At 42.2% G+C, this 17,451-nt stretch overlaps 1 protein-coding gene across 1 annotated transcript; it reads left to right on the top strand.

Annotated features, from left to right (window-relative positions):
• Positions 1-6,234: 6,234 nt before the first annotated feature.
• Positions 6,235-7,460, top strand: LOC308627904 (survival motor neuron protein-like; the record flags this gene model as incomplete). Its single annotated transcript, XM_081254396.1, has 1 exon — positions 6,235-7,460. One exon carries the CDS (start codon positions 6,235-6,237, stop codon positions 7,108-7,110), a length of 876 nt encoding a protein of 291 aa, XP_081110522.1. The 3' UTR covers positions 7,111-7,460.
• Positions 7,461-17,451: the final 9,991 nt, after the last annotated feature.

The raw sequence follows: 17,451 nt of genomic DNA, 5'->3' as shown, positions 1-17,451 counted from the left end.
TCCCTGGGGCTCATGGAGAATCCACAGGAGGGCTACCTGGCAATAATTCCAATTCACCAGCACGTGCATGGTGCGTAGGGAGGCAGGTTTAGCTGCTGAATTGATTGCAGGGCACGCAGATCGGGCAAAAGCCCGATGGGTAACAGCTGAGGCTGCTGCTGAGCTCTCCTTCCATTCTACCGTCCCTACTCAGAAGCGTCCAGAGCTGCCCCTCTGCTTTCAGCCCTGCTGTCCTGTGAGTTATCTCAACAAGCATGTGAGACAAGAAAGGACTGAGCCTGCCAGAACCAAGTAGTGTGTTCAACTTTAGCATGAAAGCTTTAAAAACAGGTAAAATCAACAGAATCAAACTGAAAAGAGGAGGACTTCTCTGGGACAATTGTGGGGAGAGGAGACCCACCTGCCACATTTTCCCATCCCAGGAGGCCCCAGGAACACAGCTTGTTTCCACATGAGGGGATCCACCAGCAGAGCCATGGTGTCCTGACCAAGGGGACATGTCACCCCAGGTGCAGGGTCTGGGGAGGTGAGGTCACCCTGGAGACTGTGCACGTGTGACCCCAGTTGGGGGAGTCTGGGGAGGGCGGTTCACCCTGGGACTGTGGACATGTGACTCAGGTGGAGAGGTCTGGGTAGGAGGGGTCACCTGTTGAGAGAGAATGTGTGACTTTAGGTGCAGGGTCTAGGGAGGTGGGGTCACCGTGGTGAGTGTGGACGTGCGACCCCAGGTAAAGGGTGTGGGGACTGTGTGGCTCTCACCACATCTGCATGGGTCAGGATCACATGTACGGGGAGAGCCCATATGTGCTCTTTGCCTGCAGTGTGTCTTTTCCCCTTTGAGATTTCCAACCTCTGCATTAAGGGTGTTGACCTGATTAACCTGTGGTACCTTTTCTTCTCTTAGTCTTCTTACATTCATGTGAGGTCAGGCATGTTTGAGTGGGTTGCTGCTCTGTGTTCTGGTGAGTGACAATGCTTGGTGGTATCATATTAATAACATATCATATCATATGTCTAATCTATGGGGGTCACCACTGCCTGGGTCGCCCTGGACAGAGGTCAGGTGAGCACAGACTAGCCCCCCCTAAGAATGGTCTCCCATGTGCCATGTGAGGGTACCGTGATGGCCCCTAAGGTAGTGGACTGTGTCTGGGCCTCCGACATCTGTGATGAAGGGGAGTCGAAATGGAATCACAGTGAACAAGACATTATTTTAAGAATTTATTTTAAGTGAAATAAAACACACGTCACATACCCTTTACCATCTTCACCATTTTAAGTGCACGTTTCTGAGGCATCAGATCTATTCACTTTCTCGTGGAGCCATCACCACCATTCCTAGGACTTTTCATCTTGCAAAACCAAAATTCCACAACCACGAACGTCTCACTCCCCATTCTCTCCCACTGCCCCTGGCACCGATATCCACTTCAGTCCCTGAGTTGTGGACTCCAGGGCACCCACTGGAGTGGAGTCCTGCAGTGTTTGCTGAGGGGTCACTTTGGAAGAGCTGACTTTCAGCCTGAAGCTCTGCCTGTTTGCATGTGAAGAATCTGCATTTAAGGAGAGGGTGTATGAGGAAGGGGCTGTATGAGGGACAAAGGTGTCTGAGGTACAGATGAGCCAGGACCTGACCAGCTGCCTTTTGGGTCCTCTGGATCCATCTCTTGGTCTGTGCCTCATCTGCATCATCACTGTTCCCGCTGGCACCCCTGGGGTGTTGTCTGAGTGAGATTCCCCTGGTGCCCCTGCTCTCCTCCCCTCCTCCTGCTGGTTGGGGAGGAAACTGCTTGCTGTGGGGTCTGTACTCCTGAGGCACGAAGGACCCTGCAGCGTGGACCTGCAGAGTGTGGGTGTGGTCCCAAGAGCATGGGACCCACATAGGACACAGCATTGGGGCGTGACAAGTGCTAGGGCTGCCTCATCACTGACAGGGAATGTTGCCAAGATCCTGCTCGGGAGGGCGTGGCGGGTGGCCTGGGACCCCAGAGGCCCCATTCCTATCCTGGAGCTTGGAGGGTGCATCCCCATGGGCTCCAGATTCACCCCATATCTCAGCCATATCTCTCTGTCCTGTCTTTGACCTCAGGAAAACGACCTCTACTGATCATTGTCCACAACATAGGCCTGGTCCTGTCCGTATTAGGATTCTTTAATTTAGGCGTCCTGGGATAGCAGCTCTTTTTTAGGCCTGAGAAGGAACAGCTCAGGAGTGTACAACAATTTCAGGTGAAACTAATCTTCAATGACTGTCTCTATAGTGCTCGGTTGTTGACTTCTATTAATCACTATTCTCCTGGTTTTAGCTCTGATGTGGGGATTATAGAGCAGTCAACATTTAAATCTTCTTAAACTGTGTATTTGTAGCATCAGTATCATTACTGACCCATAGTTTTTATGCTTTGGGAAGAGTTATTGATTTCATGTATCATGTAAAGGATTCACAATGATGATAGAGCAGCTAAGATTACAATAATGGCTGGTAAAATGTTCAAATTTTCTCTACCTGTGCATCTATTGTACATATATGAGTTAGTTTAATTGTCAATATTAGTGAAATAATATAGAGGACTAGAGAACTTCTTTTAAAAATCACTATTAATGTGTGTGATGAAAATGTAAAAATTCTTCCGTAATCGGTGATGTTGTATCTTGAGAGCTTAGATGAAATTGATATGCCTTCGTGATATACACTATTTTAGCCTATAATTTCACTTTGAAAATTTTACATCACTTTTTACTTTTATCTCATTTATTGAGAAAGACATAATTGTTATGCTGTTGGCTTCAAACTGCTTGAAAAGGACTTGAGTCCTACCTTATTTTACATTTACATAGGTAGGACTTCAAATATAGGATATGGTGGAGGGCATCCGTGCAACCATTCTAGGTTAGGAGCAGCAGTTTCCACTGCTGAGACTTCTCGTTTGGACACAAATGGTTTTCACAGTATGAAGATTATTAGCATTACTGCTGCTACTGAGACGAATGAGCCTAAAGACAAAATATTTCATGTTGTGTGTGCCTCAGAGGAATGTAGTAACCTCCCTGAGAGGCCAAGAAAGTGCTGCAGGAAGTCATATTTACTACTACAAATATACCTGTGAAGTGAGTTTTGCTACTGCTGAGTTAACTGTGTAACCTGAGAATAGTGGGAATCAGTGTAGGAAGCCTCCTATAATAGTGAAGACTGCTCCCATGGACACTACGTCATGGAAGTGTGCTACTACATAGTATGTATCCTGGAGGACAATGTCTGGGGATGAGTTGGCTAAGATGATTCCTGTCAAACCACCTACTGTAAAAAGGAAAATAAAGCCTAAAACTCATAATAGAGTGGGATCTCATATAATATTACCTCCGTGAAGAGTTGCTAATCAGGGACTTCCCTGGTGATGCAGTGGTAAAGAATTGGCCTGCCAATATAGGTGAAACGGGTTTGATCCCCGGTCCAGGAAGATTCCACATGCTGCGGAGCAAAAAGCCCGTGCGCCACAACTACTGAGCCTGCCCTCTAGAGCCCGTGAGCCACAACTACTGAAGGCCACATGCCTAGAGCCTGTGCTCTGCAACAAGAGAAGCCACCGCCATGAGAAGCCTGCGCATGGCAACGAAGAGTAGCTCCCGCTCATCGCAACCAGAGAAAGCCGGTGCGCAGCAACGAAGACCCAACGCAGCCAAAAATTAAAAAATAAAAAAATTAAATAAAGAGTTTCTAGTCGGCTAGATACTTTTACTCCTGTAGGGATAGAAGTAATTATGGTAGCTGATGCAAAGTGTGCTCCTGAGTCGACAGCTACCCTTATGGTAAATATGAGATGGGCCCACGAGAGAAATCCTGAAAGGCCAGTGGACATGACTCTTAATACTCCCAAATAGCTGAAAGGCAGTTTTTGTCCTAAATCGTACGTAATGATATGTGAAATTATAACAAACCCTGGTAGGCCATGAATACACACTTCAGGGTGACCAAAGAATCAAACTAGATGTTGCTATAGGATTCGGTTTCCTCCTGCAGGGTCAAAGAATGTAGTGTTGAGATTTCTATCTCTTAACAGTGTGGCAATTCTGGCTGCTTGGACTGAGAGTGGCAATTATAGTAATATGGCTATAGTTAGGGAAGACTAAACAAATAATGGTGTTTGGTATTGGGATTTGACCGCTGGTTTTGGATTAAAGACTATAGTAATACAAGAAATAGCATGAAGAATTGAAGAAACACCTGCTAAAGGTAAGGAGGAAATGGTTAGGTCGACAGAGGCTCCTGCGTGGGCCAGATTGCAGGCTAGAGCTGAATATACAGTTCCACTTTTACCAGAACCAGCTTCTACTATTGGTAATATGAGTAGGAGTAAGAATGAAGGGGGAAGTAGTCAAAAGTTTACATGATTTATTTGGGGAAATGCTACCTCAGGTGTCCCAGTTATTAGTGGCCCAAGTCAGTTTCTGAACCCTGCAGTATAATGGGTACAACTATAAAGAAAATTATTACAAGTGCAGGGACTGTTATGACTACGTTAAAGATTTGGGCATCTCCAAGTAGCGCTCCAGGTTAGCATAGCTCAGCCAGGATTAATATACTCAAGGCGCTGCCTGCTACTCCAGCTCAAGCACCAAATAGTAAATATAAAACACCGATATCTTTGTGATTTGTTAAAAATAATCAGCAGTGTATGAACAGAGGTAAAATGACCTGAGCTCGCATTAGACTGTAAATGTAAAGACAGAGATTGAGCCCTCTGCTCTTGTCCCGTTTCACTGTAGATCTAGATGGGGTCAATGCAGGTTTCATCACAGCCCCTGAACGAATTTTGTAACAGTTTCTCCTTGTTTTTTTTTTTTTTTGTAATTTATTTTTACAGTGGGGTATAGCTGATTTTCAATGCTGTCTTTCTTGCTGCTGCACATCCACTTGATTCACTTACAGAGAGACATCCATAAATTCTTTTTCAGATTCTTACCAGTCGTATATATTCTTTTATGGTGACTAGAGTGTGCCCAGTCCAGTTCTTTGAGCTATAGAGTAGGTCTTGTAGATTACCTATTTGGTCTTTGGAACCCTATCTGTGCTAATTTCAACCCTCTGGTTTATGCCTCACCCCACCCCACCTTTCCCCTTTAGCAACCATAAGTTTGTTTTCTAAATGTGTGACTCTTTTGTAATTTAGTTCATGTGTAGCCATTTTTAGATTCCACCTATAAGTGATATCTTATGCTAAGTGTCTTTTTGTGTCTGACTTATGTCACTTAGAATGATCGTACCTAAGTTCACCTGAGTTGCTGCAACTGGCCTTATTTCATTGATTTCATGGCCGAGTAATATTCCATTGTACATAAGTACCATATCTTCTTTATCCATTTTTTCCTTCCAAGGACATTTATATTGTTTCCAAGTCGAGGCTCCTGCAAAAGGGCTGCACTAATAGTTGAAGTGCCTGTGTCCTATGGATTTATGGTTATCCCGAGATATACACCCAGGAGTGGAAGTGCTGTATGCTCTGTAGCTCTATTTTTTTTAATTAATTAATTTTTTTATGCCTGTGTTGGGTCTTTGTTATTGCACGTGGGCTTTCTGTAGTTGCAGCAAGTTGGGGCTACTCTTTGTTGAAGTGCGTGGGCTTCTCATTGCAGTGGCTTCTCTTCTTGCAGAGCATGGGCTCTAGGCGTCGGGCTTCAGTAGTTGTGGCTCACGGGCTCTAGAGCACAGGCTCAGTAGTTGTGGTGCACGGGCTCTAGAGCACAGGCTCAGTAGTTGTGGTGCACGGGCTTAGTTGCTCTGCAGCATGTGTTATCTTTCCAGACCAGGGCTCGAACCCGTGTCCTCTGCATTGGCAGTTGGATTCTCAACCACTGCGCCACCAGGCAAGTCCCTATAACTCTGTCTGTATTTCTGGCGTGGTATGACATGGTTGTTTTGATAAGTACTTTATTTTCTAGTAAATTTCAAGTGTATAAAAAACTTTAAATAGCAGTATAAAGTTTTCCACATTCACAAAATACTCCAGATTGTTTTACCCTGTGAGAGTGGGAGGGCCACTCTCCCAGGGAACGAGCACATAACCCCAAAGTGAGGAATAAATATGGTTTCCACATTATAATCCTATCCACAGACCTGCTTCAACTTTCACCAGCTGCCCCAGCTTCGTGGAAATGTATTTTTCTATTCGAATCCAGTTTTCTTTTCTTGGAACCATCACTGGGGCTTTTCCTCACTTAAAAAACCTTGCTGGAGCCATGGCGATGGGTGGTGGCGGCGGCAGCAGCAGCAGCGGCGGTGTCCCAGAGCCGGAAGACTCGGCGCTGTTCCGGCGCGGCATAGGCCAGAGTGATGATTCTGACATTTGGGATGATACAGCATTGATAAAAGCTTATGATAAAGCTGTGGCTTCATTTAAGCACGCTCTAAAGAACGGTGACAGTTCCAAAGTTTCAGAAAAACCAAAAGGCACACCTAAAAGGAAACCTGCTAAGAAAAATAAAAGCCAAAGAAAGAATACCACAACTCCCTTGAAGCAGTGGAAAGTTCTTGAAAAACGTGCTGCCGTTTGGTCAGAAGATGGCTGTGTTTACTCAGCTACCATTGCTTCGATTGACTTTAAGAGAGAAACCTGTGTTGTCATTTACACTGGATATGGAAACAGAGAGGAGCAAAATCTGTCTGATCTACTTTCCACAACCTCTGAAGTAGCTAATAATATAGAACAGGATGCTCAGGAGAATGAAAATGAAAGTCAAATTTCAACAGATGAAAGTGAGAACTCCTCCAGGTCTCCTGTAAATAAACCAAATAACATCAAGTCAAAAGCTGCTCCATGGAACTCTTTTCTCCCTCCACCACCCCATATGCCAGGATCAGGTCTGGGACCAGGAAAGCCAGGTCTAAAATTCAGTGGCCCACCACCGCCACCCTTCCCGTCATGCTGGCTGCCTCCATTTCCTTCTGGACCACCAATAATTCCCCCATCACCTCCTATATGTCCAGATTCTCTGGATGATGCTGATGCTTTGGGAAGTATGTTAATCTCTTGGTACATGAGTGGTTATCATACTGGTTACTATATGGGTTTCAAACAAAGTCAAAAAGAAAGAACGTGCTCACATTTCAATTAAGGAGTAATTTGTATAATGTTTTATAATAGATTCAGGTGCAGCTCTCTCCCAAGGAGGATGGTATATTGATGTGCCCTGGTCGATGTGAACAGAAGTTTCATCATTTTCTTCATGAACACTTGGATGGGTGCATGTCATCTTCATTTCCCCTTGTTGCATGTGACTCATGCTTAAATAACCAGTTAGCTATTTTGAGGAAATAATCAGTTTGAATAACTGAACAATGGAAATATGAGTGATTAAAAGAAATTCAAGGTCACACACAGTGCAGAAAGTCAATCTGTCAAAATCACAGCTGAACCCATTTGTATATTGTAACTTTCTTAGTAAGTATGTTAAGATTTTTATCAATGCCTTTAAAAATAAATAACTTTTTTAAAAAACAAAAAACAAACAAAAAAAACCTTGCTGGGTTTAAAGTGTACAAGATGAGCGTGGTCTGGGTGGTTTTTCTGTATGGCTTCTTTCAGTTAGGATGTTTTCAGTGTTTTTCCACATTGTAACATTGATCATTATTTCATTCATTTTTTCCATTGTGATTAAAAACATATAACATTTACTATTTAAACCATTTTTTAACACCTTTTAAAAAATTATTTGATTTTATTTTCTATTTTTTGGCTGTGTCAGGTCTTTGTTGCTGCATACAGGCTTTCTCTAATTGCGGCGAGCGGAGCTACTCTTTGTTGCCATGTGCAGGCTTCTCATTGCAGTGGCTTCTCTTGTTATGGAGCACGGGCTCTAGGCGCACAGGTTTCAGTAGTTGTGGCACGAGGGCTCAGTAGCTGTGGCTCACGGGCTTAGTTGCTCTGCAGCATGCGGGATCTTCCAGGACCAGCGCTTGAACCCGTGTCCCCTGCATTGGCAGGCGGATTCTTAACCACTGTGCCATGAGGAAAGCCCCATTTAAACCATTTATAAGTACACAGTTCTGTGGCATTAACTGCATTCACATTGCTGTAAAAATATCCTCACCATCCATCTCCAGAGCTTTATTTTCCCCATGTGAAACCGTAGCCATTAAACACTAACTCACCTCAACCCCTGGCACCCTTATTCTACTTTGTCTTTGAGTTTGACTACTCTGGATACCTCATACTAGTGGAATCATAGAACGTTTGTCCTTTTTGTGTCTGGCTGGTTTCACTTAGCATAATGACTTCAAGGTTCATCCACATTGTAGCATGTGTGAGAATTACCTTAGTTTTAAAGGTTGAATCATATTCCATTGTGTATATGCTACACTGTACTTATCCATTCATCTGTTGAAGGATGTGTTGTGTTGCTTCCACCTTTTGGCTATTGTGAATAATGTTGCTATGAATATGGGGTACAAATGTCTGTTCCAGTCCTTGCTTTCTAATATTCTGGGTGTACACCCTGGAGTGGAATCAAGGGATCACACATTTTCCATGTTTTTGAGGAGCCACCATACAGTTTTCCACAGCGGCTGTATAATTTTACTTTATTCCTTTATATGACAGAATAATGTAGCTTATGGATCTACCTTATTTTGCTTATCCGTTTACCTGCTGATGGACATTTAAATCTTTTCTACCCTGGGCTATTGTGAACAGTGCTGCTATGAATAATTGGTGTACAAGTTTTTGTTTGAACGCCTGTTTTCCATTTTTTTGGTATATATCTAGGAGTGGAGTTGTTGAACCACATGGTAATTATATTTTATAATTTTGAGTAAATGGTAAAGGTTTGTACACATAGACTGCACCATTGTGCATCTCCACAAGTAACTTTTAAGGGTTCCAATTTCTCTGCATTGTTGCCAACATTTGTTATTTTTATTTATGTATTTTAAAATTGATTTTAAAGTTTATTTTTATTCTAGTGTGTGTGAAAGGGCATCACACTGTGGCTTTAATTTGCATTTTCATCATGACTACTGATGTTTGACATCATTTCATGTCCTTGTTGACCATTTGTATGTCTTGCCTGGAGAGCAGTCCATGCAAGCCATTTGTCTGTTTCAAAAATTTTATTGTTTGTCTTTTTTTGATGAGTTGTAGAAGTCCTGGGTATATTCTAGGTAAGGAGTCTTATCAGATATATAATGTGCCAATATTGTCTTCCATTCTGTGGGCTGTCTTCTTCCTTTCTGGATAGCCTCTTTTGATGCACAAAGGTTTGTAATTTTGAGGAAATCCAATTTATCTATTTTTTTCTTTCATTTCTTATGCTTTACTGTCAAATCTAAGAAACCATTGCTAAATTTGTGGTCAGGAAGATTTAATTCCTTGGTTTATTTGAGAGTTCATACAGTCATCCCTCGGTACCCACTAGGCCAGGCTTTAGGCCTAGGTTGGAGTCAGTGTGAGGGTTCAGGGGTCACAGTTTTGGGTTAGGGGTCATTGTTGGAGCGTCCTGGTAGACGGCTGTGGCTAAAGGGTCGGGGGTTAGAGTTTAGGGGTCAGGGGCAAGGGTCTAGGTGTCTGGGGTTAGGGTTGTTAGGGGGTTACGGTTAGAGGTTAGGGTTCTTAGGGTAAAGGTTAGAGTTAGGCTTAAGCACAATTGGCCCTCATTGCCCTCCCCTCTCTTTCTCTCTGAAGCCTCCAGAATGGATAGGACTTGCCCAGGGTCAAACAGGAATCAGGGAGCTGAGGTCAATAACTGTTTTTCTGGCCTTTCTTCCCCCAGTCCTGGGCTCTGAGAGAAGAATGAAATGTCTGTTCTTGTCTCGGACTGTTTCTTATCCAAGTCAACCTCTGTCAAGGATTGGGGAGGGTGTCAGAAGTCATGCATGGTTTCCTTCTGCCCTCCTACCTGGGAAGGGTGATGCTGGCCCTACTCTGTCTGGGTAGCCCCAGGTTCCAGCACAGCCAAGACAGGAGGGAACTCAGCGGACACGTGTGGATTTATACAGGACCGGGTGCAGTGACCTGCCAGCCCCCAGGTGCTGCCTTCTTAAGGGCTGGTGGGACCCTCCTGGCCCTGGAGGCATCCTTTGTTCCATCTGAGTGGGCATGAATAGTTGATCAAGTCTCAGGCAGGACAGCCCTTGTCCTCTGACTATGCAGGCAGGCATCTGTGGTCCTCTAGCTCAGTCCAGCCTGGGCATTGTCAGGCCCTCATGTACAGTTACGGAGCTGACCATGATGCTGGGCAATTCAAGAGCTACCTGGGCAGTGTAGACATTCCTTTGAGAAGTTTCAACTACCAACATGCATGTGGCTGAGAAAAAGGCCTCCCGCTCACAGCCTCATAGGCTGCCAAGAGAAGTAATAATCCTCTAAACATTGGAGTGTGTCCCTGACACAACACCCATACAGCAGACCATGGCCCTGCAATCCTTTGTCCTTTCAGTCGTTAGAAACTTTTGACATGCATATTCATTAAGAATCAAAGATATGGGATCACCTGGACCGCCCAGTGGGAGGTTTACACCGACACTGCCATTGTCTTGGAGAGTCATATGCATCCATGTGGCCTCTGGAAGACTGCCAATTATGGGTTCCATGGCATGGAATAATTCTTGAGCCTCCCGTTACTTCATTGCACAAGAGTTTCCTTACCACCCTAGCATTTGGTTTCTTCCCTTAGAAAAGGAGAGAGAAGAAACTGGAAAAGGAGCAGTATTGTTTCTCAGGGATGGGTAGTTAATATGGCCAGGGAGATGGCATAACTCACGGGCACCCACATCTCAGGGGCAGGAATGAGGTCTGTGGGTCTTCTGAGGGCACATGGGCTGTTCTGGGCCAGCCTCTGAGATGTGAGGACCTGATGCCCAAGGAAAGAGACTTGAGTTTACCACCACCAATGATCCTGACTTTTCAGCAAGTGAAAGAACTTCTTGCAGTCTTGGGAGGGACAGTAAGAGCACTGGATACATAGCTGCAGCCCCTGACCCTAAGTGAACCCCTTTTTTCCTTTTGTGTCAGATTCTGTGCTGTGCAGTGAGCTGTCATTGACTTAGAATCTGTTGCTTTCTCCCAGTGAACATCTGTTCTCAGGCCCAAGTGCCTCAGTTTTCCTTTGGGAATTACATCTCATTTGCTTCCAGTCCAAACAGTTGCAGAAGGATGACCCCATGGTCCACCCAGCTCGAAGAAGGGTTTACAACCCACATCTAGCCAGTCCCATTTTCCATCTTCTGGTGTTGGGTCAAGGATGAGAATGCAACCCAAGCCAGATCAAAGGCATTTAAAACCATGACTTTTTGGAATCCAAGAAAAGGAGAAACTCTTTCTCGGAAAATGGATGGTGAGTTGTTGTCAGCCTAGGACTGCTGTTGGCCCAAGGGCAGGGAGAGAGCCTGTGCCTGGTAATGGGGTCCCCCAAAGGCACTGAGCAGGACAAAGATTTGGAGAGAAGCAAGATCACACTGAGACAGTGTGAGCCGCTGGACCTGCCAGGTCCAAACCCATTCTTCAACTTGTCACTTGCAAGTGTTAATGTATTTCTACCCTTACAATAAATACTAATTTATTTTACTTCCGTAGTGTGTCCAGTCACTGGGAAAAGAAAAAGTCCTGGTTGATACATCTGAGTCAATAATCCCTGATCCTTCCTCAGGTGTCCTCACTGGGTAGGCGTGGCTGGGGGAGGTGAAGACACTGGGTGGGGTCATATACTAGGGGAGCTGCCAGACATCTCTGTCCCTGCTCCTTCCCTGTCCCAGGAGGGGGAAACCCTGGAAGAGTGATAGGATAACCAGTAGAGGAAGAGGTTCCTCAGTGATTAATTGGCCTTTGTGTGTTTTCCTTAATTTAGGGACCATTTTGGTAATGTGTTTTTACAAAGAAATCCCCCTTTTCCTCTAGGTTTCCAGTTTGTTACAGTAGGTTTCTCTTATTTGATGTTTACTTTTTCCTGTCTAATTTTCTACAGAATCATGACAAATAATGAACAAATACTGATACTTTACTATTAACTGAAGTCCTTATTCACGTTCCTTTGTTATACCTTTCCTTGTTCCAGTGTCTCAAAGGACATGGGGTCATCATGTCTGTTTAGTCTCTTCTGGGCTTTGACAGTTGCTCAGACTCTCCTTGTTTCCATGACCTTGACAGTGTGGAGGAGGACTGGTCAGGTATTTTATAGACTGCCGGGCACTGGGATTTGCTTGGTGTTTTTGTCGTGGTTAGACTTGGCTTTGAAAAAGCAGATCACAGAGGTGAAGTGCTTCCTCTTCACTATATATCAAGAGGACAGGCTCTTAAGGAAACTTCTCACTTATATTCTTAACTTTGGTCACCTAGCTGAAGTAGTGTTTGTCAAGTTTTCCCACAGGTTAATTTTTTTCCCATGTCCATCCTGTGTGTCTTATTTAGGAGGAAGTCATAATGCAGAAGCCACCCTTGAGGAGAGAGGGGTTAGCTTCACATCCTTGATGGACAGCTGAGTGTCTATATGAATTATTTAGAAGCTTTGTGCATAGGAGATTTCTATTTAACACCATTCATCGAAAACTATGTAATTTATTTTTACCAGTTTGGACACGTGAATGATTATTGTAAACTTACGGTTATAATCCAGCACTACATTATTAGACTGCTTAGTTCATTCTTGCTTTGGCTGTTGAGAGCTTTTTCCATTTGCTCCTGTTTTCATTTTACATAATTTTTCTTTTGTGGGTTTTTAAAATTTTGGGTACTTCTTTACTTTCTGATATTTTAAGATTATGCTGCTTCATATATTTACTGTCTCAGTCCTAGCATCAGCCCTTTCTTCAAAGAGCCCTTGTTCCTTTTATTAAAGAATGGTATTAAAAACTTACATGTGGGAGGTAAGTATGCTCAGCTGACAGTACATAGAAATACATGCATGTATCCCAGCCGATGCATATACACATAATTATAAAGATATCCATATGGAACTATGTGTAGGCTAAAGATAGTTTATACCGATGTCTCCAACCGGATCTGTTATGACATGGATATTGTAACCTTTTCCCTTTGTTTGACTGTAACATCCCACTCCAGTGGTAAGAAACCTGGCTTCCACCATTTGTCATTTATTAAATTCAGTGCTTGTTCCATTCGATTACTGATATAGTAGTTTCAGTACTGTTAGCTACTACCCATCATGGGAAAGAACTTAGAGTCCACTGTGTATGCATGGCACATTTTGTCTTTGGCCTACAGATACTGTACATTTCCAAAGTTAACTTAGGTCAGCCCATTTGTCCCACTACCAACAGTGAGTTTTTCCATACATTTCTGAAACAGTTCGATTCTTTGTTACATTCTGTATTCCAGTCTTTGACACTCCCATATCCTAAGTAGCTAAGTTTGAATAGACTGTAAATTACTTGTTGTGTTGTAAAAATCTGTGGGTGTAGACAAATGCATAGTGACAGGTATTCACCACTAATGTATCATATGGACTATTTCAACCACATATTCCTTAAACTGTTTACCAGTGTCAGTTTTACCTTTTCTAGAATGTCATATAAATGAGGTCATACAGTGTGTAGCACTTCAGACTGGATTCTTTCACTTAGCAATGTAAGTGTTAGTTGCATCTATATCTATCTATATATATTTGCATGGGTTGATGATCCATTCCTTTATATCTCTGAATACTATTGCACTGCATGTATATGAGAGGAAAAATAATTTTCCCTCTACACTTCTATGTTCTTTATTGAGATCTCCCTTGTAATGAAAAAGAGACGAACTGGAGAAAACAATCAGAAGTTTAATATATACCATGCGTACCTCCTGTATACTTGAAAGATACCCAGGAAAACTGAGTCACTCCCTGAAATGGCCCAAGCCATTACCTTAAATGCTATCTTCTCCTGAGAACAAAAGAAAGATGTTAGGGAATGGAGGAAGCCATTTAAGGGATGTTATTAGTCAAAGCCCAGTAAACAAGGGTATGGTTGTTACACAGATTTACATCCAGGCCTATTTCATTGACAAGCTTTTTTTTTTTTTTTTTAAACATTTATTTATTTGGCTGCACTGGGTCTTAGTTGCAGCCTGTGTAATCTTTTATTTTTTATTTTTTTAATTTAATTTAATTTTTTTTTTATTAGTTTCTGCTTTATAACAAAGTGAATCAGTCATACATATACATCTGTTCCCACATCCCTTCCCTCATGCATCTCCCTCCCTCCCACCCTCCCCATCCCACCCCTCCAGGCGGTCACAAAGCACTGAGCTGATCTCCCTGTGCTCTGCGGCTGCTTCCCACTATCTATCTACCTTACGTTTGGTAGTGTATATATGTCCATGCCTCTCTTTCGCTTTGTCACAGCTTACCCTTCCCCCTCCCCATATCCACAAGTCCATTCTCAAGTAGGTCTGTGTCTTTATTCCCGTTTTACCCCTAGGTTCTTCATGATATTTTTTTTTTAAATTCCGTATATATGTGTTAGCATACGGTATTTGTCTTTCTCTTTCTGACTAACTTCACTCTGTATGACAGACTCTAGGTCTATCCACCTCATTACAAATAGCTCAGTTTCGTTTCTTTTTATGGCTGAGTAATATTCCATTGTATATATGTGCCACATCTTCTTTATCCATTCATCCGATGATGGACACTTAGGTTGTTTCCATCTCTGGGCTATTGTGAATAGAGCTGCAATGAACATTTTGGTACATGTCTCTTTTTGAATTATGGTTTTCTCAGGGTATATGCCTAGTAGTGGGATTGCTGGGTCATATGGTAGTTCTATTTTTAGTTTTTTAAGGAATCTCCATACTGTTCTCCATAGTGGCTGTACCAATTCACATTCCCACCAGCAGTGCAAGAGTGTTCCCTTTTCTCCACACCCTCTCCAGCATTTACTGTTTCTAGATTTCTTGATGATGGCCATTCTGACTGGTGTGAGATGATATCTCATTGTAGTTTTGATTTGCATTTCTCTAATGATTAATGATGTTGAGCATTCTTTCATGTGTTTGTTGGCAGTCTGTATATCTTCTTTGGAGAAATGCCTATTTAAGTCTTCTGCCCATTTTTGGATTGGGTTGTTTGTTTTTTTGCTATTGAGCTGCATGAGCTGTTTATAAATTATGGAGATTAATCCTTTGTCAGTTGCTTCATTTGCAAATATTTTCTCCCATTCTGAGGGTTGTCTTTTGGTCTTGTTTATGGTTTCCTTTGCTGTGCAAAAGCTTTGAAGTTTCATTAGGTCCCATTTGTTTATCTTTGTTTTTATTTCCATTTCTCTAGGAGGTGGGTCCAAAAGGATCTTGCTGTGATTTATGTCATAGAGTGTTCTACCTATGTTTTCCTCTAAGAGTTTGATAGTTTCTGGCCTTACATTTAAGTCTTTAATCCATTTTGAGCTTATTTTTGTGTATGGTGTTAGGGAATGATCTAATCTCAAACTTTTACATGTCCCTGTCCAGTTTTCCCAGCACCACTTATTGAAGAGGCTGTCCTTTCTCCACTGTACATTCCTGCCTCCTTTATCAAAGATAAGTTGGCCATATGTGCGTGGGTTTATCTCTGGGCTTTCTATCCTGATCCACTGATCTATCTTTCTGTTTTTATGCCAGTACCACACTGTCTTGATTACTGTAGCTTTGTAGTATAGTCTGAAGTCAGGGAGCCTGATTCCTCCAGCTCCGTTTTTCGTTCTCAAGATTGCTTTGGCTATTCGGGGCCTTTTGTTTTTCCAAACAAATTTTGAAATTTTTTGTTCTAGTTCTGTGAAAAATGCCAGTGGTAGTTTGATAGGGATTGCATTGAATCTGTAGATTGCTTTGGGTAGTAGAGTCATTTTCACAATATTGATTCTTCCATTCCAGGAGCATGGTATATCTCTCCATCTATTTGTATCATCTTTAATTTCTTTCATCAGTGTCTTATAATTTTCTGCATACAGGTCTTTTTTCTCCTTAGGTAGGTTTATTCCTAGATATTTTATTCTTTTTGTTGCAATGGTAAATGGGAGTGTTTTCTTGATTTCATTTTCAGATTTTTCATCATTAGTGTACAGGAATGCCAGAGATTTCTGTACATTAATTTTGTATCCTGCTACTTTACCAAATTCATTGATTAGCTCTAGTAGTTTTTCAGTAGCATCTTTAGGATTCTCTATGTATAGTATCATGTCATCTGCAAACAGTGACAGCTTTACTTCTTCTTTTCCAATTTGGATTCCTTTTATTTCCTTTTCTTCTCTGATTGCTGTGGCTAAAACTTCCAAAACTATGTTGAATAAGAGTGGTGAGAGTGGGCAGCCTTGTCTTGTTCCTGATCTTAGTGGAAATGGTTTCAGTTTTTCACCATTGAGGACAATGTTGGCTGTGGGTTTGTCATATATGGCCTTTATTATGTTGAGGAAAGTTCCCTCTATGCCTACTTTCTGGAGGGTTTTTATCATATATGGGTGTTGAATTTTGTCGAAAGCTTTCTCTGCATCTATTGAGATGATCATATGGTTTTTCTCCTTCAACTTGTTAATATGGTGTATCACATTGATTGATTTGCGTATATTGAAGAATCCTTGCATTCCTGGAATAAACCCCACTTGATCATGGTGTATGATCCTTTTATGTGCTGTTGGATTCTGTTTGCTAGTATTTTGTTGAGGATTTTTGTATCTATGTTCATCAGTGATATTGGCCTGTAGTTTTCTTTCTTTGTGACATCCTTGCCTGGTTTTGGTATCAAGGTGATGGTGGCCTCGTAGAATGAGTTTGGGAGTGTTCCTTCCTCTGATATTGTTTGGAAGAGTTTGAGAAGGATGGGTGTTAGCTCTTCTCTAAATGTTTGATAGAATTCGCCTGTGAAGCCATCTGGTCCTGGGCTTTTGTTTGATGGAAGATTTTTAATCAGTTTCAATTTCAGTGCTTGTGATTGGTCTATTCATATTTTCTATTTCTTCCTGAGTCAGTCTTGGCAGGTTGTGCATTTCTAAGAATTTGTCCATCTCTTCCAGGTTGTCCATTTTATGGGCATAGAGTTGCTTATAGTAATCTCTCATGATCTTTTGTATTTCTGCAGTGTCAGTTGTTACTTCTCCTTTTTCATTTCTAATTCTATTGATTTGAGTCTTCTCCCTTCTTTTCTTGATGAGTCTGGCTAATGGTTTATCAATTTTGTTTATCTTCTCAAAGAACCAGCTTTTAGTTTTATTGATCTTTGCTATCGTTTCCTTCATTTCTTTTTCATTTATTTCTGATCTGATCTTTATGATTTCTTTCCTTCTGCTAACTTTGGGATGTTTTTGTTCTTCTTTCTCTAATTGCTTTAGGTGCAAGGTTAGGTTGTTTATTCGAGATGTTTCCTGTTTCTTAAGGTGGGATTGTATTGCTATAAACTTCCCTCTTAGAACTGCTTTTGCTGCATCCCATAGTTTTTGGGTCATCGTGCCTCCATTGTCATTTGTTTCTAGGTATTTTTTAATTTCCTCTTTGATTT

This window comes from Mesoplodon bidens, assembly GCF_964165515.1.
Source record: "Mesoplodon bidens genome assembly, chromosome: 14".
Lineage (NCBI taxonomy): Eukaryota > Metazoa > Chordata > Mammalia > Artiodactyla > Ziphiidae > Mesoplodon > Mesoplodon bidens.
This window is presented reverse-complemented; position numbering and strand designations above follow the sequence as displayed.